This window comes from Falco peregrinus, chromosome 4 (genome assembly GCF_023634155.1).
Source record: "Falco peregrinus isolate bFalPer1 chromosome 4, bFalPer1.pri, whole genome shotgun sequence".
Classification (NCBI taxonomy): Eukaryota; Metazoa; Chordata; class Aves; order Falconiformes; family Falconidae; genus Falco; species Falco peregrinus.
Genome location: NC_073724.1, coordinates 8,583,549 through 8,606,532, shown reverse-complemented (window position 1 = coordinate 8,606,532; position 22,984 = coordinate 8,583,549). Strand labels below are relative to the sequence as shown.

The 22,984-nt window shown below is 51.9% G+C and overlaps 1 protein-coding gene across 1 annotated transcript in view; it reads right to left on the bottom strand.

Moving 5' to 3' along the window:
- IGSF3 (immunoglobulin superfamily member 3) overlaps nucleotides 1–22,984 on the bottom strand; it is a 100,183-nt gene that overhangs the window by 35,007 nt on the left and 42,192 nt on the right. The window contains 3 exon segments of the mRNA XM_055802419.1: nucleotides 309–698; nucleotides 1,556–1,838; nucleotides 1,840–1,967. Coding sequence (XP_055658394.1) covers nucleotides 309–698; nucleotides 1,556–1,838; nucleotides 1,840–1,967 — 801 coding nt within the window.

The following is a 22,984-nucleotide window of genomic DNA, read 5'->3' as shown; positions in this document are numbered from 1 at the left end:
GAGAGAGGTGTGAGGAGCAAGTCAGAGGCTGTCACGTGCACCTTCAGCTCAAGGACGAAACCGCCAGCTTGGTGTCATTACCAAGGTGGGTGCGTGTTTCCCCGCACATAACCCTCCTTCTCTATCATCCCCTTCCCATTTTAAAAAAATAAAATAAATCTTTCCACTTGGGATTTCAAGCCTCCACAGCATGCAAACTCTTATCCTCCCTCTTCCCCACTGCCAAAATCTGGGTACGTCACGGCCTCACCAGCTAGCTGCCCAGTAGAGCAATGGCCCCAGGAGGGGATGGACAAGTCTCTACTTACTGAGTGGCAGGACAGCGATGGGGATGTTTTTCGGTCGCTTGCTCTCCTTGTCGATGAAATCCCCCGTCACGGTCTTCTCCCGCTCTGTCACCCTGCAGTTGTACTTGCCACTGTCCTCAAGGCGGAGGCGGTAAATCTTCAGCACAAAAACGTTATCGCTTTCTTTGGCTACCTTGAGCTGGCCCAGGGCCTCACGCTGGGCAAACTCGTTGTTGAGCACCGGCACAGCATTGGGTCCCAGGCTGGCAATGAGGGAGCTGTTGAAGGCCCAGGAGATGGAGAAGTAGCGGTCAGGGACATTCTGCGCCTCCAGGATGCACCGGAACTCCACCGGCTCACCCACGATGTACGTCCGCTTCTCCGTCTCCAGCCGGACACTGAACTCCTTATCTGGGGAGAGACACACCAACTCACATCAGCATGGCAAAGCCCAGCAGAAGACTCGGCAAGCTCATGTGAGGTATTTACAGCTTGCTACCTCCTGCACGGCCGACAACCCTCAGACACGCACATCTGCAGATGAAGGGGTTCGGGGCTTGGTTTTGCTGTGCTTTTGCTTTTTGCTAGGGGCTTTGTTTTTGGCTGTGCTGCAGGAGAGGCAGCTTGCTGCCCAGCACGCAAGAGCTGCCCCGGTCCTAGAGCTTTCCTTCAGCCTTTGCTCCTGGGAGCAGCTCTACTGTGAGACCAGCATCCAGTGGCACTGTGGGATGAGACCCAACGCCTAGTCCTACTCGCACCCAGCTCAACCAGGGTCAAAAGGCAGGGCCTTGGGGCACATCACAGAGGAAGAAAGAGCTCAGCTGCGTCTTCAGATCCTTAGCAGGAACCTGTGCTTCGGGCTGGGAGAAGGATTTCGATTTGCAAATGGGCCTTGTGCAATACAGCGCTTGCTGAAATTTTTAGTTTTATCTTCTGCCGTGTCACTCTTACCCTCCTCCCTTACCAATATTCTCATTGCCTGTGCTAGCACCAAGCGCTTAAGGTATGTTTTAGCTCCTGTGTCAGCCCCAGACCACTGACCACGTCAAGAGGACAGGGCCTGCCACACAAGCCCCTGCGCTGCCCTGGCATCCCCTGGTTGCTCTTTGCTGACATTGGCTCTGCCCACAGGCAGCGCCTGGGCCCTCCCTTGCCATGCTTCACCCGACCAGCAGCCTCCCAAGCGGGGCACACGGCAAAGCAGGGAGACAAGCCCCAGCCTCCTCCCACCGCCCAGGCAAGCAAGAAGAGGCAGAGAAGACACTGACCGGTGGCTTGCACATTGACGATGGCACCCTGGGAACGCTTGCGGGTCATGGCATACCAAGACTTGTCCGGGTCCTGGATCCACTCTGCTGCCTCACAGTAAAACTCGCCCTGATCCGATGGGTGCAGGTTGTAGATGGTGAGCTTTGAGGTGGTCTCCCCAACTTTGTCCAAGCGAACATCCCCCGTGGCTTGCCGCTGGGCATAGGCGCTGCCGGCCCGCAAGACAAAGTCGCGGCTGAGGGAGATGATCTCCACGGGCATCTCGCTGCCTCGCTGCCGGGTACCAGGCGATGGAGACGTGGCTGTGCTGGGCTGTGCTCTTGGACACCTCACACTTCAGCTCCAGGGAGTCGCGCTCCACTTTGTTCAGTGTCTGTGGGACCGCCGTCACTCGCAGCGAGTCGGGGATCACTGCAAAGGGGGACAGAAACACAGCCCCCGTGTTAGCAATGCCAAAATGCTGAGCCTAAAGCCTAGATGCATTAAAGGAGAGCAGGGGGAGAGGTTTCTTTTACGATTGTCATTAATTGTTAAGTATTAGCAAACCCTGTTAAGCTCACATTTAACCTCCCCAAAGGAGGAAAATCATCCCCCAAACCCTTGGCTGGGAAAGACCGCAACCTGCAGTACACACTCCAGCGGTGCGCTTAAATTCCTGCTCTCAACGGCCCCAGTGACTGCACTGGGTTTTCCGTCACGCTGCAGAGCAGCACAGCTTAATACACCCGCTTCCCATCGAGGCAGCTCGTCACGGGTGGGCTCCCCTTCATCCCGCGCCCCGGCAGCATGCTTCGTGACCCTCCTCCTGCCCACATCCTTCAGCCACCCCTGAGCTCTGGCATGGTCTTTGCCCCTCAGTCACCGGTGGGGCCAAGCTAGACATACTTAATTCCTTTAATCTTCCATCATTAAAAAGCCCGGTGATCCAATCCCCCTCTCCTTTGTTTATATCGTTTCATGTTTTAATGAACCCTGCAGGCCAAATGAAGGGGTTTCTGCATTCGGAGGGAAGAGGCTCCTCTGAGGGCAGCAATGCAATTGCAGCCTGGCCAGTGCCTGCCCCCGGGACACAGCCGTGTCAAGGCACCCGGTAATAAAACTGCCGGCTACTTTTCCAGTTGATTAACTAGAGGAAAAGAAGTACAGCTGCTAAAATAAAAGTGCGGCCCCCCAATTCTACTTGACGCTAACAAGCATCTTAATTTTAGCAGGAGGTTCTCCCACCAGAAGACAGACTTTCTTAAAAAGAAGCCTTTCTAGACTTTGTTGTCTCAAGAAACGTCAGGTGAAAAGAAGAATGCAAACCCTCTCCCCAGCTCTGCAGACAAGGCAGCGTTAGTGAGCCTGTTAATGCCTACGGTTTTGCCGCGTACTGGTGGAATATAATTACCATATCTCAGTTCGGTCTCATTGACAGCACTGGAAGATTTGATAAAATTAGCTGAGCTGCCAAAAGCTGCATCTGTTTCATTCAGGCACAGCTACAGAAAGCAATGAGCTGCAGTGAAGACAACCACTGGGATTATTTACGGGAAGAAAAGTCAAAAGCAGAAGAGAGAAAAGAAAAAAGCCAAGAGATAGAGTAAACGAGAGGGAAACCTTCCCGCATCCAGCCCGGATGGGAGCATTTGCTTCTACAACGTGTTCACTACCCAAGGAACTTACTGCCCCTGACAGGGAAAGTACCTGGTAAAGCCGTTTACAGGCTGTTGCCTCCATCCCTGCAGCCATGTCTCCTCCTCCCTCCCTTTCTCTCATGCTCCTCGCTGGGGCTCCCATTCCCTGCTCACCGGCAACAGCCTTTGGCAGACCATGGCCAGGATCCCGCCTTGCTTCACTTTCCCGCTTCCCTCCGACTCCCAAACCAGTGGTGACAGCAACAACTAACCATGCCGGTTCACAATGCCTGCACGGTAAGATTCAAATTTCTCATTTCAAACCTTTCTGCATAATTTCCAGAGCCACGCATGGGCTCTTACAACTTTTCTGACATTATTTGAATAAATTAAACCTGATCATCCCCTTGCTGGAGTTCCTTCCCTGCTGAGCTGCTTCGAAGGCAGAGCGCCCTGCTACACCAGCCTCCACACAGCAGCTTATGGGGTGAACGTGGGTGTCTGTGAAGAAAGTGAACCCATCCTCACCCCCCCGCCCCCAGTCTGAGGGCCCTGTGCACCCACCGCTTGCCTGCGTGTCCTCAGCCCTGCTCAGCAGCACGGCTGCGCTCTGGCCGAGAGCTGCTGGCCCCGCGGGACACCAGGTCACACTCGAGGAGGGGACAGGCACTTGGCTTGCCAGCCCCGCTGGAGCTGCCCACTTCCCCAGGACTGATGCTGGGAAGCCCATCCGAAGGCTGAGCCTTAAGCGAATGCTTCCCACACATCTCCCCGAGCAGGTTAGAGGCTGGCACAGGCAACCGCTTTGTCTGCTGGAACCGTGACTTATTCCCAGGTCATAATCTGGCTGGAGGGTTAGCATCTTTTACACCACATGGGCAAACTATTGCAAAATGCATTCTTGGAGAAAAATCAGGAGGTGGTGGCACGCTGTTAAAGGCTGTAATTTAACTGTGGTAACACCTGACACGCTGTGCTGCATTCCTCTTGCTCTTCTGGTTAAAAAACTCAACCAAAATCCTCCTGGTTAGAGGCATTAGTAAGAACTCTGAGGTTGCACGCAGCCTTGAGGCCACTGCCTTAAATCAGCCTGGCATGGACATACATTCGGTTAGTGTCACCCTCCTAACCAGAAGGACTAGAGACCCACTCACTAAATAAAATCCCAGTTTCCAAAGGATTAGACATTGGGAGGGACAGGCAAGAGCCCGAAGCTGGCTGGGCCAGCGGGAAGGTTCTGCGCTTCACACCACTGCTCTCACGCTTGGCCAGTGATGCACAAACAACTGTATAGTTGCACTGCAAGATGCACCTTGGGTACCACGTTTGGGGAGCGGGGGAAGCGGGTAGGAGGAAGGAGAAAACGCTGTTCTCAAGAGGCAGCCAAACGTGGCAGCAGGTCACAGCTCATTTCAGAAGCCTGAGCATTTTGTTCTGAGTGCTGTGGAGCACTGGGGACTGCCGCAGCAGGTCCGCAGGGGCTCACACACCAGCCCAAGGCACAGACCTTCCTGGCCTGTGCTGACAAGAGGGCTACAGGCACACCTTAGCCCATCAAGCTGGAGCAGATCAAGCCTGGAAGTCATGGGAGAGAAAAGCAAGGAGGGAACACCGCAAAGGCGCTTGCCAGGGCACAGCACCGCACGCAGGGAGGTGCGTTAGCAGAAGAGAAGTTCCTCCCAAGCTAGTCACCCTGCTCAGCCTCCAAAGACACCAGTTTGCTTATCAGGACACGAGTTGCACAGCGCTCAGCTGGGAGCGCTGGCTCTGCTGCCAGCCATCACGCTGCTGAGCTGCCCGCACTCATCCCGCAGCTGCCTGCTGTGGGAAGCACCACGGCTTCTGGGGACACTCTGCAAGCTGAGCTCCACCTGAAACCAAGGGTAAGGTTAGATGGGAGTTACCACTGTGTGAAGGGGAGCAGGGCCGCACCTGAATCAGAGCCAAGAGGGATGCTGCAGCACACGTGTTCAGCCAGCTCCTCCCTGTCTCTCCTCTCTTTTACACGCGCCATCCAGCCTTGCTTCCTCCTTGTCCTCCAACACAAGTCCACCCCTGCAGCTGTCATGACCCCCTGGAGGTGTCAGCAGAACCCTGTGTCTCCAGCATCAAGGTTAGGTTTGGCAGTGAGTGGCTGGCCAGGAAGATGAAAAACACTTCCTGAGAGCAAAGCTATTGTGCTACCTCCACCCCTGAACCAGTCCGCTGAGCCTGGTCGCAGCTGACAGCACCGAGCTTGTACTTAGGGCAGAAACAGTAAGTTTCTTAAAGCAGCAAGAAATACATCGTTTCCTATTAGCGCCCAAGCCACAGGCGACTGCAGAGGGCACTGGGACAGGTACTTGGCAGGGGGTGGGCTGCTAAGCACAGGGTGCTCACAACCCCCGCCAAGTTTTGAAAGCTCCTGAACTATTAAATGTAAATATTACCGCTAGAGGGCGTCAGGAACCCAGCTAGGGAGAGTCCCAGGGCTAGCAGCAGCAGGAGGAGGAGGAGGAGGAGGAGGAGGGAGCCAGGAGATGCTCCCCTCTTGCCACGGCAGTACCAGCGAGCATCCCTCTCCTCAGGAAGCCTGCACACACAGCTCCAGTCAAACCCGCTTCAAATGGACACACACCTCAGCAACACACAATCGACGTGCGCTTGGTGAGCTAATTAAGGCTAACCTCAGGACAGGGAACTGGCCTACAGACTCCCAGAAGACAAGTGGGGAGCAGAGGCTGGAGTTCCCAGGTCTGGACTTGGCACACACCTTCAACAGGCTTTCCTCTGAGCCCCAGGACCAGCTCCATCTCCAGCAGCTCCCAGTACCGTGCTGAACTCTCTCCACATGGTCGGATGACCCAGGTGTCTCCCTTTTCCCCATGGTTCGCCCTTAGCTATCCAAAACTCCGACCATCTCCAGGGAATAGGCTATCAAAGCTTTTATGTGCTAGTCACAAACCAGAGAGCTACCAATATTTCACCTACACCCAGGCAAGGCAGCAAACCTGCCGGAGATGCCGTTTCCTTGTTAAGCAATGCAGGAGGAGCATCAGGCTGGGAGCCAGAGGCTCCCTAGCTCAAGCTGGTAAAACACCACTGTGACAATCACTTAGCACCATGACAGCCTTACACTGGAGGCTCTGCAGGAGTAAAACAACTCACACAGGCCACCCAGCACCACGGGACTATCTCAGGGCCACTGTTGGACAAGTAAAACCCACCAACCTCTTCTTCCCTTGGACTTTGTTACAGCTTTTACCCACTGATTTGCTTCAGAGGCACCCTATGGTGCTACCCTGTGCGCCCATACGCCCACTTCGTACTACCTGGACAGAGCTAAGCTTGCCAAGTGTCAAATGTGAACTATCTAGGAAGAACAAACACATGTGTTCCCTACTCCTAGGGAGCTGCTTCTGGCTGAGAAATACTGCTAGGGATTTTTCAGGTGTGAGACTTATGTTTCCACCTGCCCCACGACATCTTGTTGCCCTGCAGGGATCCCAGCTTGGTGCCACGAACCTCCTTCCCCAACCCCTCCGGATGCGTGTGCAAGACAGGAACAAGCTGCTCAAGAGGGACTGCAACGCCAGTGCCACCGGCCCAGAGGTGAGCGCTGGCAGGCACCCAGCGGCACCGTGAATGGCAACGCGGGTGGGAGTGTGAGGCACAGGGATACAGCGTTCCGTCACCATCATCTGCTAACCCTCCTGCAGCCACCTGTGCCATCCCAGGGAGGGAGGGAGGGTCTGCTACCAGAGCCACCCCACTGTCACAGAGAGAGCTGGAAGGGACCTGTCCTCTCCCAGCCACTGCAAGCTCTCAGGGAACCACGCTCCTTGTATCCCTCCCCCACACTGCTATTGATTTCCATTCTTTACAGGATCCAAATTCATGTGCGTGCATGCGGCAGGAGGAAGAGGGTGGTGATAAGGCAGGGAAGATACCCAGACGAGGAGTGTAATCCTCGCAAGCCCTCATGCCTGGCAATTAGCTGTACATGCCGATCCATACGTGCTGCAGCACACCAGACCCCGCTCTTCCTCATCAATCAAAAGCTCACCTAATGCCTTCAGCACAGAGGAAGACACATTCTGTGTTAACGCTACGTAACTGATGAAGACCTTCAAGCATCACCTTTGCAAGCAGACAAAACTGAGCAGATCATGCCACCGGCAGCGTCCTTTTCTTGCCTTATTTTTAAGTCATGACTACAAGGTCTGTGGCAGGCAGAGGAAAACTTTGTTCCTGTTGTTGTCGCTTCTAAGTTTCCTCCAGTGCCCAAGGTCCTACGTGACACTAGAAACCGAGGAGGCAAACCTACCAGCCCAAGACCTACTTTCGCTGTGACTCTGTGCGGTCTCTGTGCAAACCTTTCCCTCTTTTCTTCCTCGCCCACCACTGTATAGCAACAGGTTCCTGGTTCCACGGGAAAAATAGAAAGCAAGTGTTAATAATCTGGTTTGGGGATTACTTTCCTTCAGTAAAGCCCCACCTGCACTGAGAACTAAGGATGGTTAAAGACAGGTTTAAATGAAAAGCAGCTAAAATACTATTAATTAACTAAACTAAAAAGGAAGTCATACACTTTTCTGAATTAAGTCAGGGAATTCACTTCAAGCTCCTGAAGGGATGAGCAGAACTTGTGCTGTGGTCTAAAGAAAAGCAGTCAGAATATACTTTTAATCCTCATGCAAATATTTAAGCCTTATTTTAAATGAGAAGTTGAACTATGTAGTCACTTTGAGCTGCTGCACAATCAAGAAATGCATAGTGAAGCACTAAAGTCACTTGCAATTGTATCACTGCAGCATGCTGTAGTAAAAGCTGGAAAATAAAATATAAAAATAAAATAAAACAACATCCCCAGTTTGCACGTTTGCACCTTTTTAAAAGGGCAGTTTGTCACTGATTCAGCTGCTGGCAGAAGGCAAGAGGGGAGCCGAAGAGCTAAGTAAGATAGCATGACAGTTGTTTCACAGCAGTAGTAATAAATCCTCCGATTACAATAGTATCCTTGTTGGTATATTAACGACTGGCTGGAACAATTATGCCGACAGAAATGCATCTCCCAAAGCAACAGGGTGAGTTCAAGCAGCCAGTGAGAAAGGGCACAGCAAAACCCAAAAGTAACTGCTGTAGAAGAAAGGGGAAAAGAGAATCAGACCGAAGTCGCAAAAACTGGAAATTAGGTCAGCTTTCCAGCTCGGGGCCTGAACTTCTCGCTTGCTGCGGGCTCCGTTAGTCGCACACACAGCCTGCCCCGTGTGCCTGTTCGAGGCTGTCACTATGCTCCCTCCGGGCAGCGGCAGAGGACCCCTGTGCACAGCCTGCTCCTGCCCCATGGTGTGCATCCACGAGCAGCCTCACAGCCAAACCGCACGGGACCCCCAGCCGGATGGGGTGGTCACAAGCCAGTGTGCTCATCCCCAGCACACGGGGCAGCAATGCCCCCCCGCAGCTTACCAAGCCCCGCACGAAGCCACTGGGATGGCAGCAGGCACCCCGAGCAACCCCTTTCCTGTGCACACAGGGCAGGCGCGCAAGGGGAACAGATGCGCTCAGCCCCGACTCCAGTTTGTCCTCGACAGACCCACCGGAGCTACAGCTCTCCCAACTGCTCGCAGTGCTTCAGCTCCACTCGCCCTCTCTTTTCCCCCTGCGCTTTACTGTGGGGCTCCAGCCCCACCAGCACAGTGCTGTTCAGAGCAGTTCTCCCAGCCTCCTCCTGCCAGCGAGTGGCAGATGCTCCTGCAGAACTGCTGGTCCCCTTCCTTCGACTGCCTCAGACGCGCTGAGGTGGGTACTGAGAGCACATTCACACCCGCTGCCCCTATTTCATTGTGTCCCATCACGCCCCTGCCCCCAGCTAAAGCTGCTTTGAGGAGTGGGGGAAGGCAGGCTCCCACTAACAAGCTCCTTCTCCTCTCTCCACCCACCTCATCCCAAAGCACCCCCAGGAGCATCTGGTTATTAGGACAGCTAATTTAGATGGAGAAGTTCAAATGACCTCATTACAAGAAGGAAAAGAAGAAAAAAAAAAAAAAGAAAGAAAAACCAGGAAGGGATGGCAAAAGGACAAGGCAGCAGTAAGAATCACAATTTGTTCATTAAGCAAAAATTAGCTGGGGCATCAGTGGAGCAAACCCTGATGATGGGCGGCCCGAGGGGCAGAGACACTGGGGACAGAGGCACCCGAGAGCAGGGTGAGCCGGGTGCGTGGCGAGGGCAGAGAGCACCAGCCTCACCTCTGCCTCCACCTCCCAGCCCCCGCAGGGAGGAAAACCTTTACCCCCCTCGCACGCGCACGTGGATGCGGCAACCCCGCTCTGCCAGGCAGATGCTCGCTGCAAGGAGTGTGAAAACCAGCCTGCAAGCGAACAAGGCACGAGGTGGGGGCAGAGATGCCCTCTAAAGGGACACGTGTTTTCCCTTCTCTGCAACGGGGGAACCGTGCTTTGTGACAGCCTGGACATCCCCGCCCTGTGACCCAACACCTGACCAGCCACGGCTCCTCGGTGGGCTCTGTGTTTGCAGCTCTGCTGGCCTCTGCCTGGCGTGTCCCTAGCCCTGGGACCTCCCCAGGCCCCAGCTGCATGGCTCAGTGACACCTGAGTGCACTGCAGGGGACCCCACCGACCCCCTCCGAAACAGAGCCTGGCGGAGACGTCCATGGAGGGCACCTGTGGGCTGCAGCCCACCGCGCTGACCACTCACCTGCGGAGGCAATAATCTCCAGCAGCAAACCGAGGTGAGTCAGCTCACAAATCCCTCCTTCTCCACCGCCTTCCCTCTTCTACGATCTCACCTTTGTCAGGGCTTAGCTCTCCAGCTGATCCCAAACGCCACCAGCGAGCTACTGAAGCTTATGGCAAGCCTAAGCCACCGCAAACATGCGAGCAGAACACATCAGCACACACCTCTTCCACCGAGGGTTAAGCTGATGTGTTTTACTTAACAGCACTCGTGAGCTAAGAGCAGGGACGTGGGAATTTGCTGTGGCTTAAACCAGCACCGGGCAACCTACTAAGCCACAGCCTCCTGGAGCCTGCAAGACAGCCAGGGAAAACAAAAAATATCCCCAGCAAACATGGAGCAGAGGAGCTGATGCAGCCTGGGCTTCTCCGAAGCTGTGCATGCAATGCCGACTTAATGTTTTACACCTCTGAAGCTGAAGTTAAGAAATTATAGACATGGGGGAAGCTTAGAAAATCCTCTTTTCTGCAATTTTTTTAAAAGCCTTATTTCATTCAACCTAGCACACTTAGACAGGCAGGCAATACACAAAGCTGAACAGGGAGAGTCGTGTAGTATTGTTTCAAAACAATCAAAACGCATCTCAGGCCATATTCCCCCCGGACTATAACGTTTGCGGTGCTTTATAGTCAGGTGAGTTGCCCTTCTCAAAAATCAATTTTCAAGGAGGATTCTCCTCTATTTCAACTATACAAGTAAGACCAGAAGCAACACTGGAGATAAGAGTGCAAGAGCTGCTGTCAGAGATTAGTGCCCCTGCTTCAAGAGCTCAGCAGAGATCACACAGGAGGTCAAGGCGCACACCTGAGAGCTGTTTTGTCTTCATTTATGCGATAATGTCCTTGCAAGCACCTTTCTCCCATCTGCTTTTGGGGGCCTGACCTGTCCCTAGAGCTGCAAAGCCCAGGACCAGAGGTTCCAACGACCCCTTTTGGCCAGTCACTCCTTAAGCTCAGCAGCAATGATTTATTTTTGCCTCAGGGTCCAGATGATACAGACCAAGACACACTTGGGAGACAATTTTTCCAAGCAGCAGTTCTTAAACTAAGGACTTTAAAAGGCTCCCAAATGGAGAATCTGAGTCCAACCCCCCCAAAACCCACCTTCCTGCTGAACACAAGAGAACAGAGCATTTCAGCCCTCACAAGCAAAGCACCAAAGGAAGCACGGAATTAGGCTTTATTCTCTATTATTGCCCAAATTTCTGTTCAGCCCAGGTCTGGGTGTTAAAGTTCCCCTGGGATGACAAAGTGAAAATGCTGGCATCCCAATGCACAGGCAGGGGAGATCAGAATTTTATCTTCTTCACATGCGGATTACTGAGAGACAAAGGGTGGCTAATAAGTAGATGAGAAAAAGGTTTGAAACCCAAGAACAAAAAAAATCCCCCATGCAAACTAAGACAGCGGAACTCTCCTTTTCTCTGTCAGTCCTGTTTAAAGCATGGGAATTGTTCGTAACATATTATACAAATATTCACCTTCACCAGACAACAACCATCTACTGAGCCACGAAGTCAGCGTGAGCTGGAAGGATTTCTGGGAGCTGGAATGAACGATGTTGGTTCTTTTAGTTCCAAGCTACCTTCCTCCAACAAGGTTTTGGCAGCTCAGAACTGTTATTCTGAAGCTGGCACTCTTGTGATGAATGAAAGGCATGGTCTGGCTCTTGCAGGATGGAGTCCAAGCTCTCCAACCACGAGGACCACCTGCTCTCCTCCTGCACTAGAGACTCTGGAAAGCAGAATTTAAGACAAGTAATACAAATTCAGCCAAACAGTTGTCAGACTTCCGCCATCTGATCAATGTACCATAGACAAAAGCAGGTAACGTCCACTTCTGCAAATCTATTTTCCTGATGTGGTTTATTTTTTCCCACTGTATTTCTGCAATTTTGCCTCTTAAGTACATGGCTATGGTCATCTCTCCTCTAGGACCTTCAGGCTCCAAGCCTCTTCTAGTTTAGGTGGCGATCACTTGGGGGACAGAGGATAAAAATAGTGGATGTGAAATGCTGTGCTTGGAAGGGCTTTTCAGACTGTGTAAAAAGGCGTTCTCTTGCTCCAGCATAGCAATCAGCTAGTCTGGCACAGGTAGCCTGGCACACACAACCAACTGACTTTCTGCATGACAGTGCCTGGCACCTTTATACTGAAATCTTTTATTAAAAGTCTTTATTTTTATACTCATTGATCTTGGCATTTCAAAGCACACGGCGCCCTTCCTTTCTCCCATTCCACCTTCTCTCAGGTTTCCGTGAACCTCTCTGGTTATCACCCCAACGACAAATGGCCACCATCAGGTTGCCCTCCCTGCAGAAGGGCACTGTCTGGAAGGCTTGAGCAGCATCCTCACACGCAGCTACAGAAGGGACCACCACTTTTCCCTACAAACTGTGCTATACTTGAAGGAGATGAGGAAAATGACAGGGCACATCAGTGCAGTGGAAAGAGCTGTGAACAACAATCAGTTGATGGAAATAACAATGGCTTTCCATCATGAAGTCAGAAACCCTTCTGTTCAACACCTCTAAGGCAGCAGCTGCTAAACTAGACGGACAGGTTGAAAGGATTCACTTAACAGATAGTTCCTGCTATACAAACTGTATTCTAAATGGTTTTGGAATGGCGCTCAGAACCTTCTTACTTGGAAGTGCGATGACTCTTGAGGGGAAGCTTTGCTGTTCCCCGGCAGCGAGTGCTCCATGCAACCTCAATGAACTGACGGCAGAGCTAGCCACAGAGAAACCACCAGGTGGTCTTCCACAACACATGCTAAATTGCCAAACGGTGGCATCATTTCAGAAAGAGATGGACACTTTCTCCAGCTCTACAGCCACTGACTGCTTGTTTTGCTGACCAAGTGACCCCACGAGGCGAGCAGCCCCGTAGGAAGATGCCTAGCTCGGAGCTAGCAGCACAGATGCCCACCACTGATGGTTACAGTCAGAAGGGAAAGGTCTAAGTCTTGCAAAACACAGGTATGTCTTCTAGGCACAGCGCTCAAGTTTTCCAGGATACCCCAAATCCTTTGCAGGAGCCAGCAGGCATCTAAAAATAAGTGTTCAAGAAATAACTCTTACATTAAAATAAGGAGAAGATGCTTTTGGTGCACCTATCATTAACCCAAAGGCACATGCTGTGTCAAATTAATGCATTAAAAAAACCCACTCAAAACAGTAAACAAGTCATGAAATAAAGTCGTAAATAGGAAGTTTCCACGATGTCTCCAGTGCAGGATCAATATCACCGACTCCAGCAGAATCCAGGATTTTATTTATAGCACTTCCATCCTACTGGTGAAGCCTCTCTGAGAGCCAAGCACAGCTGACACACTGCTGTCCCCAGGTCTCCAGACAGCCCCAGTTCTCCCAGTCAGTGCTTGTGTCACCACTGCATCGGAGCGCAAAAGGCTCTGCAAGCTGCCAGCTTCCCAGCTGCTGTTCCCTACCCTGCAGGTAAATGGTGAAGTGACCAGCATGAAACACCGCACTTGCGCTGCTGCTGCTGCTTCTTGGGAATGCCCTCAGCACAGTCAGGCTGTGGAGTTTAACTCCGGAGACACCGAGAGAGGCACGGCCAGGAACAGCAGCAGATACTCTGCTGGTTGCTGTCTGCAACAGGCTGAGGAAAGCACAGCATGATGGAAACACCACCAGCTCACATCGGAGCTGAGGGCTCTTGGGCAGAAGCAGAGGGAAGCTCTTCTCAGCTGTTACAAGAAGAGGGGATTTCTAAACGTCCTGGACTCCTGTGAAAGAAAAATAAAGGAGCAAGACCCAAAGCTAATGATTTTTCAGCCTGCTGAAAGGCAGGAGTCTTCAGGACGGGCTTCTCAGCACCTCAGTATCTTTGGCCAGTACCTTCTTGCATCTCTCTACCCTCTGTATCAGCCTTTGTATCATTCGCAGGTTAACCTCTTCCTGCACATACTTAGGCTTCCAGAGGAGACAACAACAGGGGAGATTTTCCTGTAGCGCTTCAGCCACCTACATTTCACATCCAGAAGTGCCACCAGCTCTGCCTGACCTGCACCTCAGGCTGAATCTGCTCAGGGCCTGTTTCACCTTCTCCTGCACAAAGATAACCGCTTGTCTCACCAGCACCTGCAAAGCCTGAAAGCCCAAGATCTCCCATGCAGATGAGCTACGGTATGCAAATAAAGAACATACTGGGATCCTGATAAGATACTTACTCTTGCATCACCCTCGCTCTGTGCCATCTGTGGGGGCAATAATCTTCTCACAACTATCTGATCCAAGCAGGTTTTTTACAAGCAAGTAGAACCAGAAATCAAGACAGGTCAACTGCAGAATTATGACTGATTAGTCAGAGCAAGCCATCATCGCAAGAGCACAGGGATGGCAAACGGTCAGAGCAGATTAATTATTTAACTCAGGGCAGGTGCACAGACCCACAACCCATTTAAGCTTTTCTTCTGCCACACGAAAGCAGCCTGTCTGATCCCCTCTTACGACCACCACTGTAGGGATGGGAGTCTGCTGTACGAGTCCCCATGCACGGCTCAGCACCCAGGTGACGAGGCTTGCTGTCCAAGCCACACACTCTGCAGAAGCATGGCCCTTCTGCCTTGGCTGAAAGAAGGGCAGGACACAATCTCTGTCCCCACTGACAAAATAAAGGGTATGTAATTCCAGTGCATGTGTGTGTGCCTGTGTCATACTTAACTTTAGCAAGTGGCTGTTGCTTTGAGAGTGGTTGAAGCTCTCAAAAAAAGCACCGAGAGATGAACAGCAGTCTCAGAGTAAGTTTCACAGGTTTCATGAAAAAGCTGGAGAAGCAGAGGAGATATCCACCACATATTAATATTTATCTGTGGGCAACAATGCAACGTTTGGTCAACCCTTAGACACCAAAGAAATCACCTAGAAGACAACCATGGGGATACCCCAGCCAAGGAAAAGCAACGGTTACGCTTTATTAGATACCTAGGAATTGAACCATGACGCAAAACCCACAGGAAACCAAGCTTCACTAGTTCTTCTGCTCACGTTTTTTATTCTTTCTTTTACAAAAAAAAAAATCTCCAAACTCAGCACTGGTATCAGCACACTAGCCTGTGTAAAACTGGGGACCCACTTACCCACTCACAACAAAAAAATCGCCAAAGCTAGGCTCAGGAGCCTTGTTCTGTGGCGTGGCTAGGACACGTCCTCCCTCCTTGTCTATCAGGATTTTGTTCCCTGTAACCCAGACATACAAAGCAGGACAGCTTTAAAGGCTATTGTATTTCAGAAAACAGCTACATTCCTGTAAACACGACCTTAAAAAAGGAAGAAGAGCTTTAGCCTGTTTTTTTTTCTGTTACATTAAAATGGCGAGAAATACCCCCCACCCACCCACCATTGTTGTTTTTTTTTTCCCCAAAAAACCCCCCTTGCTTGAGCAGATTAGGTATTCAGGTCTCCTGTGCCCTGGCAGACTCAAGGGTGACTGAAGAACTAGTGGAATCACGACAGCACAGGAGGGGGAGCGGGGAAATCAATAAGGGAAGGGAGTTTCGGTCAGGCTCTTACAGCTCCCAAGTCCTGGCTTGTTCCTAATAACAGGCACACTTGGGAAAAAACTTCCTTGGGAAAGACTTGCTACCTGCAGCCCCTTGGCAGAGATGGGAGAAGACTCTGCTCACACCTGAGGCTCCAAACAGCTCTTCTATAGGCAGGTTCTTTCAAATGCCACCACTCTAAAGCAAAGCGTATACTGCAACACTGCACGCTACTCCCCACAATAAATAAGCAGGGAAGTGATTTAAAAAAGGAAAAAAAACCACCACTGTTGTTTAAGAAAAATGTTCATTCTTCTAGCCATCACTGAAAAAAAATCCAACATAAAAGAGACAGAAAGCTATTTCCCCTTAAAATTCATTGCAAGTTTATTTGAGTACTCGATCATCCTCCGACATTCCGGATCTATTAAGGACTGGTTTATGCCAGAAAAATCCATGCAAAGTGATTTCAGTTAAAACTAATGCAGCCTCTTATACTTGCCTGTTAAAACAGTTTTGCAGCAGACTTTAATCCATGCAGTTTACTTTGACAGTTTAAGGAACTTAAGGGTGTCCACATAGGGGGTGTGTGGGTAATAAGATTGTGGAAAAGACACACGGGCCAAATGCAAAACTACCTGCCTCACATGTTGCAAGTGAAAAACCAATTCCTTTCATGCCACCGATGCAAATTCAACCAACACTGCCCCAAAAGAGCATGACAAAAATGTGAAGATTAAATTCCTAGGAGGCTGACAAATGCTCGTCCTTTACCCATAGAGCTGCTGAGGTGCACACCACCACGCTGGGAACGCTGAGAGCACGGCCTTCCATGGGCTTCAGCCAAGTCTGATGCAGGAGCCCTTTCCCATGGCCCGTGAGACGTTTGCACCCTGGAAACACAGGCAGAGAGTGGGGAAGAGGCAGCCACGTCCCTGACCAACGTACCACGTTCACCCTGAGCACAGCAGTGGAGCTGGGGGGGGGGGGGGATGAGCAGCCTAACAGGGGCTAACAGTGATGACTGGCTTGCCGAGTTTCACCTACATCGGTCTCCTCCTGTATTTTTTTTTTTATTTTAAGCTATGGTCAATTAGGTTCCTATGACTCAACCTTTCTCCTTTAAGGAAAAGAGTCATATATCTGCTTTCCACCTCTAGAGTTCATGGCAACTGCTGTGGTCTTTACCCAGCTGTTGACTAACGCACTGTTCAGATAGGTTCTGAGACTGGACTTTCCACCAAACTATGCAGCACCAGCTCGCTCCTGAGAGCATTACCTCGGTGGAGGAGGGACAGCAGGGCCAGTGAACTCAAGCCTTTTCCCCATTTCGCTGCGCCTAACTACTCACAGAGTCTGTCAGTGCTGAAGATGCCAGGCAGGCTTGGAGCAAACACAACCTCTACCTGGCTGCCTATGGGTTAAGGGCAGGCCACCCACAAAGACAAGCAACATCACACCTCCCCACAGCAGGGTCTGACATCTTCACCTATCACAGCCCTGTCCCACCAAGCCAAGAAACTCCCCGCAGTGCCAAGGAACTAACTAGTGACAGAAGAGGTGACCCTCTGACAGATCCTTCCAGTAGCCCAACAGGACATTGGCTCCTCCTTAGCAAGCAGGGTACCACAGCTCCTTTTTCTGAACCCCCCCAACCACCTCCGCTGGGACACAGCAAACCAGACCAAACCATGACGAACAGCCCCCTGCAGCCAGCGCTTCTGGGTGGAGAACAGCAGCATCTTCCCTAAGGTAAGATCACAGTCCCTTCTTTCTGCTGCCTGGCGGGGAGCACCTTGCTGGCTGTGCAACCCCAGGCAAGCACTGAACTGCTGCCTCTCCAGTCTCCCCACATCTGCAGAGAAAGCCACCGGTGCCCTGGGAGAGCCTGTGCTTGCTCCCGGCAGCGGCAGCTCCTGGCATCTAGTTCCCCCCAGGAAGGAAAGGCTGGATCGTAACCTGCAGCCAGGGAGACCTACAAAAGGAGGACACTGTCAGCTTTACATGCTCAGGAAACTTCCACTCGCTGGAAAAATAATTGCAAGGTTTGGGCTTTGTTTGTTTTCACAAAGCCCCCAGTACTTGTCACATTATTAAGAGGACATTATGGAGCATCTCTGCTGACACGCTCAACAGCATACACCTGCAAAAATCTCTCATTTTCCTTTTATATATTTCCCTCCTTCCTGTCTTCCGCTTTTTTGTTATTATTATTATTTTCATTGTTTCTTTGCAGGCTCCTCATTTATCTTCAGACTCAGCCATTTAAATTTTCATAAGAGGCTTCACTGTCTATTCCCTTTTTCTTCAAAGGCCCTGCTTATTTTTCTGCCTCTTCTCAGTCCCCCCAGCCTAATTGTTATTATTTTTAACCTTCAATAGTTTCCTTTGCTTTCTTCTCCATTCTAATCTCTCCCTGCTCCTGTTTTCCCCCACCATACTAAGTCCCTTTCATCCCTCACCTCCCTCTCGCCCCCAGCCAAGCATCTGAATACATCTGGAGTAAGCGTAACCAAGCATAAATATGAAAGGGATCATCCAATTTCAGCAAAACGCTTGCCCCTACCTATTCAAATATTTGACTTGTAATGACTAAGTCCAAGCAGATCATAATTTTAATTTTTTTTTTTTTTTTTTTTTTTTTTTTTTTACAGAGCTCTGCAGGTCTTTAACAAACCTCAGCCTCCACCTCGATGGCAGCCAGGACTGCAGTTGCTGAGCTGTTTCCTATGCATTACAGCAGATTTGCTCCAAGGTAAGCGAGAGGGACGCCTGAGCCAGGAGCTTGAATTATAAGCGAGGAGATTTCATTCTCCAGTTGCTGGTTTATTGAAATTCAATGCCTCCCTCTCACCTGCCACTTTGTTATGTTAACCTTTTCAGGCTGGCCTAAAATTTCCAGTCAGTGCCCAGGCAAGCATCCACACTTCCATCAAACCTGGAGAACTGCACCCTGTGGCAAGACACGCCGGAGGCTGCACTGGCACCACCTCTTGCGGGGCACATCTCGTCCCATCACCGAGCAGGGTCCACTCCTACAGAGGGACAGACGTGGGGGTCTCACTGAAGCCCAGCCTCAGCGCCAGGGGACACCAGGCAATGGTTACATTGCACGCCAGCTGATGAGAAGGGCTGCTGGGGGCTCCTGTGGCCTTAAGAGGGGACCCACTGGGGTTCTGAATCCCTTGCACTGAGCAATCCAGGGTCTTGCACTTCTATTGCGTGTGACCTCACTATCCTCCAAGCAGCACAATCGACTCTCTCACCCCTGAGGGCAGGGAGGAGAGGAGGCAGAGGAAGCTGGAAGCTGTCTCCTGCTGGCAAGGCACAGCTCCCACTGGATTTCCACCTACTGAAAAGCACAGGGGCTTGTGAGCCGCACCTGACAGCTCACAGAGCAGCTGAGCTGGAGGAGTTCAGGGCAGAGCAGCCAGCTGGTGCCAGGGATGCCAGGTCCCCGTGCCCAGCTCCCCAGAGCCCTGTGTCACACACTGATGTCTGAGGAGATCAAACCCACACACAGCTCCCAGTGCCCTGGGATGAGCAAGTGCAGGAGCCATCAGCTCCTTTCGCTGCTCCTCCTGGAGAAAAATGCAGAGGCACAAGGAAGGCACAGCAAGGATGCAGACAAGGAAATCACACTTGGTGTATAACAGAGCCCTTGCTGAAGAGTTATACTGTACTTTGCAAATGTTCCATTAAAAGTAAACCGTCCCAAAGGGAAGAAAATAGCATCTTCCTTTTCCAAAACCGAGGAAAACATGCAAACACTGAATTGTACATGCCCCTGGGTGAGGCAGTAAGACAGAGCCCATCCTGTAAGTGCCCACCAAGGAGTATGACAGTTTTGATATAGCACTGCCACAGCACGGGCAAAAATACTGTGCTTGCAGAGCAGCACAGAACTGCCGTACAAAGTAATCTAACTCTCCATGCCATCTCCCCATTTCTAGAGAAGATGGAAGGCTGCTGCAAAATGGTAGTGAAGAGTTCACCTCTTGCCAACTTGGGTATGCAAACCTGGCTGAAAAAAAAAACCAACCCACCCCAATTTTTGCTTTCTCAGTATTTTTATTTAATTGCCACATGGTCACCTAGGTTTTACGCTGGCTGTTTACGCCCGCCCTCAGCCGTGAAGATGCCCTTAGTAACCTGGAAAGCCTGGGGTGAAGATTTGCTAGAGCAAGCCTACCGCACCCCTCCAGATGCTGCTGCCGCCTGCCAGCGCTGAAAGCCCCCCCCTTGCCCAGCACACACCCTTGCACCTCCAGCAAGCACCTCAGGCTCCGCAGGGAAGAAGGTGCTCACATTTAGCATCCCGCAGGAAAAGCAGGTCTTGCCAGTACAACAAGCCTCGCAGCACCTGGCTGTAAAGCTCCGCAGAGAGAAAGTTTTTGAAAACCCCCCAAATTCCCCAGCACCCCCCTGGCTGCTTGCCCACAAGGCAGACCTCAAACCAGCCTCTCGCCGGGAGGAAATAAATAAATAAAATAAAATACACCCGTGTGTGGGCTCATGCAATTTTAATCAAACTAATGTCTGCAAACAGGGGGGTAGAGGGGCGGGGGCAGGGAGGGATTACAGTGCCACTTGTTCAAAGAGCTCCCATTTATTCCACATCTGCAATCCCTTTTGAGCTCCCAACAGCAGCGAGGAGGACGAGACGTACAAAGTGAGCGTTGTGGCGCGTGCTGAGCTGTCTCTTTGTTTTAGTCACCGTCTGCTGCTAATGTCAGTGAGAGAGCACTCCGGGGATTGACGCCTCAGTGCCGTGCCAGCTAATTACGCACTGACAAAAGCACCTGAAGGCGGGGGGAAATGAAAAAAGAAGAGGAAACAGAGCATCCTAAAACCAATGGTTAACTTACGGGGGGGGGGGGGGGGGGGGGGGGGGGGGGCAGGAGCTAGGGAACCAGACCAAGGGGCTGGGGGAGAAGTGGCAACGCATGGTGGGAGGACAGAGAGCATCCTGAGCTCCACCGGGAACGGTCCTGCCTTGCCCCACCAGCAGCAAGGGTGCTGGAAGAGGGGAAAGGGACAGTGTGACAACGCTGCCCAGGTAGCAATGCAGTGGGGCAGCAGAGGAATGCTGAAAAGGCTATTGCGGACATCTCCAGGGGTCCTGGCAGAAGGAGATGGCAGGCAACATGAAGAACTGGTCTGAAAAGTTTTGGGGACTTTTTCCAACAGAAGCACTGTGGCAATAGCTGGAGCCGCAGGAAGGGGAGAGGAGCTGGTGGCTCACAGGGGTACAGCAATGTTTGTGCCAGCTGTGCCAATGCCTGGCGTATTCCAGAGGTGGAGGAGAGGAGCTCACAACAGCAGCAAGAGAAGGGGAGCTCTGTCCTTTGCCTGACCACAGAGCCCTGCAAACCCCCCACCCCTGTCTCTCAGCTGGCCTGCTATTAAGCCGGCCATACTGATGCTCACCAGCCTCACAAGGAAGACGAAATGCTGAGTAACTGTTTGGGAAGTGCTCTGTTCGCTACAAAACCTCCCTCGGAGATACCAGCTGCAGGGTGAGGCAGAGGCGACAGAGCTGCTCTGGAGCGGGTTTCTGCAGGGGCTCAGGTATTAACCTGCCCCCAGCCCCTGGGACCTGGCCACAGCTCCCAGACGGGGATTAAAGCCAGGAAAATGAGAATTTCAAACACACACCCGGCAAACCCATGTGCATTCCCTGCAGCAGCAAATAATCAAGCGCCAAGAAGGAGATTAACCCTGTGGGACTGAAGGAAACAAGGCATAAGAGCCGGTCTGCTTAAGAAGCTGCTGCTTCTCCCAAACACAAATCTGACCAGCAGGAACAAGGGCAGCACCTGCATGAGAAAACACCGATTGCTAGGAAATATAAGCTCTGATTTTACGCAGATCCACAACAAACAGCATGAAGATCCCCTCCAATAGCTATTACAACAGAGGTGGTGAGCCAGGTAGGCTCCTACCTAGGTAGGATGCATTGCTTTAGAGTTTATGCTATAGCTGATGGTGAGCAGGTCGCAGGGCCCCCGTGCACCAGCCCCTGGTCCACCAGCTGCCAGACCTACAGCAGGCAGCACGCAGAGCCCTCGGGCACCTACTGCCATGCCTTGACAAAGGGGCAACAGCTCCTCGCTTGGGGTCAAAGCAACGCAGGCTACTGACGGAGCAGCAGGACTATGGGGATATCCTTCGCAGGTGGCAGAGCCTGGTTATTTCTGGGGGCTACACACACCAGCCAGGCTGCAAGGGTCACTGTACCTGCAGAGGTGGAGGAGCTGTGTCCTGGCCAGCATTTGTTTGTTCAGGGGACTACCTATCTGAAGCTGAGATGGGGCATCACCCAGGGCAGAACAAGAAGCTGCTCCTCATTTGCAGGCAGATGCAGCCAGTGTCTCTTTGGGAGGCAGCTCTTCTGCACACTACTGGCAGGCTAATGACTGCAAGAGACTTTTCACGTGCTCCCTACTCAACGGCTAGACGTGTGTCATGACAGGCTTCAAGTGACACATCCCTATCGCTCATTGCTTGTGCTGCTGCAGCGGGAAATTACAGTTCCCAGTCAAGCAGCCTCCAGCAATACCACCTTAGGCTATGATCTTGTCAGGTTTCATAAGCTTAATCAGGCTCTTCTCCGGCTGGCATACAGGGGTTTCACCGGCAGGCTGGCTGTCCTGCCACTCCAGACAGCATCCCTGAACACTCAACAACAGTGCTACACCTGGCAGTCAACAGGAGGATCCGCATTTCGGCCATGACAACTTCAACCAGCAGATAAGAAGGGACAGGATGGATGGCCCTTTGGACATCACCTTGGTGGACCAGTAATAGGACTGGGACTGTGGTGGCTGGCTCAAACCCATTATGCTTTAGCAGCAACAGAAAGCATCATCTAGCCTTTCGGGGAGAAGTCCAAGGAGCGGAAGTTTCTCGGGTGGCTCCTGGAGCACACATGTCATCTAAACCATCTTATTAGTGCAAACTGTCCGTATTTATTCAGCTTGACTTAGCCCTACCAGAGCATCCTGTGGCACGAACATACCACAGATGACACGTCAATCTTCCTGTACCAAGGGTCTGCGACAGGACTGCCTGCAGAAGCTCATCCCGCTGCTGCCACAGGGCAGCTCAGCACACACGCAGCACCCTGAGCTGGCGCTGCACGTACCTACAGCAACAGGCTCTGGCTAAGCCTGACTCCATGGACACAACCAAAAGCACTGCTGCTGCCCAGCCCCGCGCACCTCTGCTGCCCCAGTTCCTCCTCTCCTCTTCCCTCCATCCACATCAGATCCTCAGCGGGAGCCTCTCAAAACAGACGAGATCTGAGGAGCCTGGTGTCCCCAAGGACGGCCACGCAGCATGCGCTGCTCTGGCCACAGACACAAGGGAGCCGAAATGATCTGAGAGTGTCAGGCGCCGGCATCTCATCCCCCACCGCTCACCAGCCCCTGTGACTCACAAAGTCACTTCAAAAGGAGCTTCTCAAAGCACCATCACTGCCTCTGACTTCCCAGTCACAAGGGGGGAGGAAGAAAGGGTAGGAGGCGGCAGCACAAAGGTAATTACTGCACCCCGACAGCCCTGATGG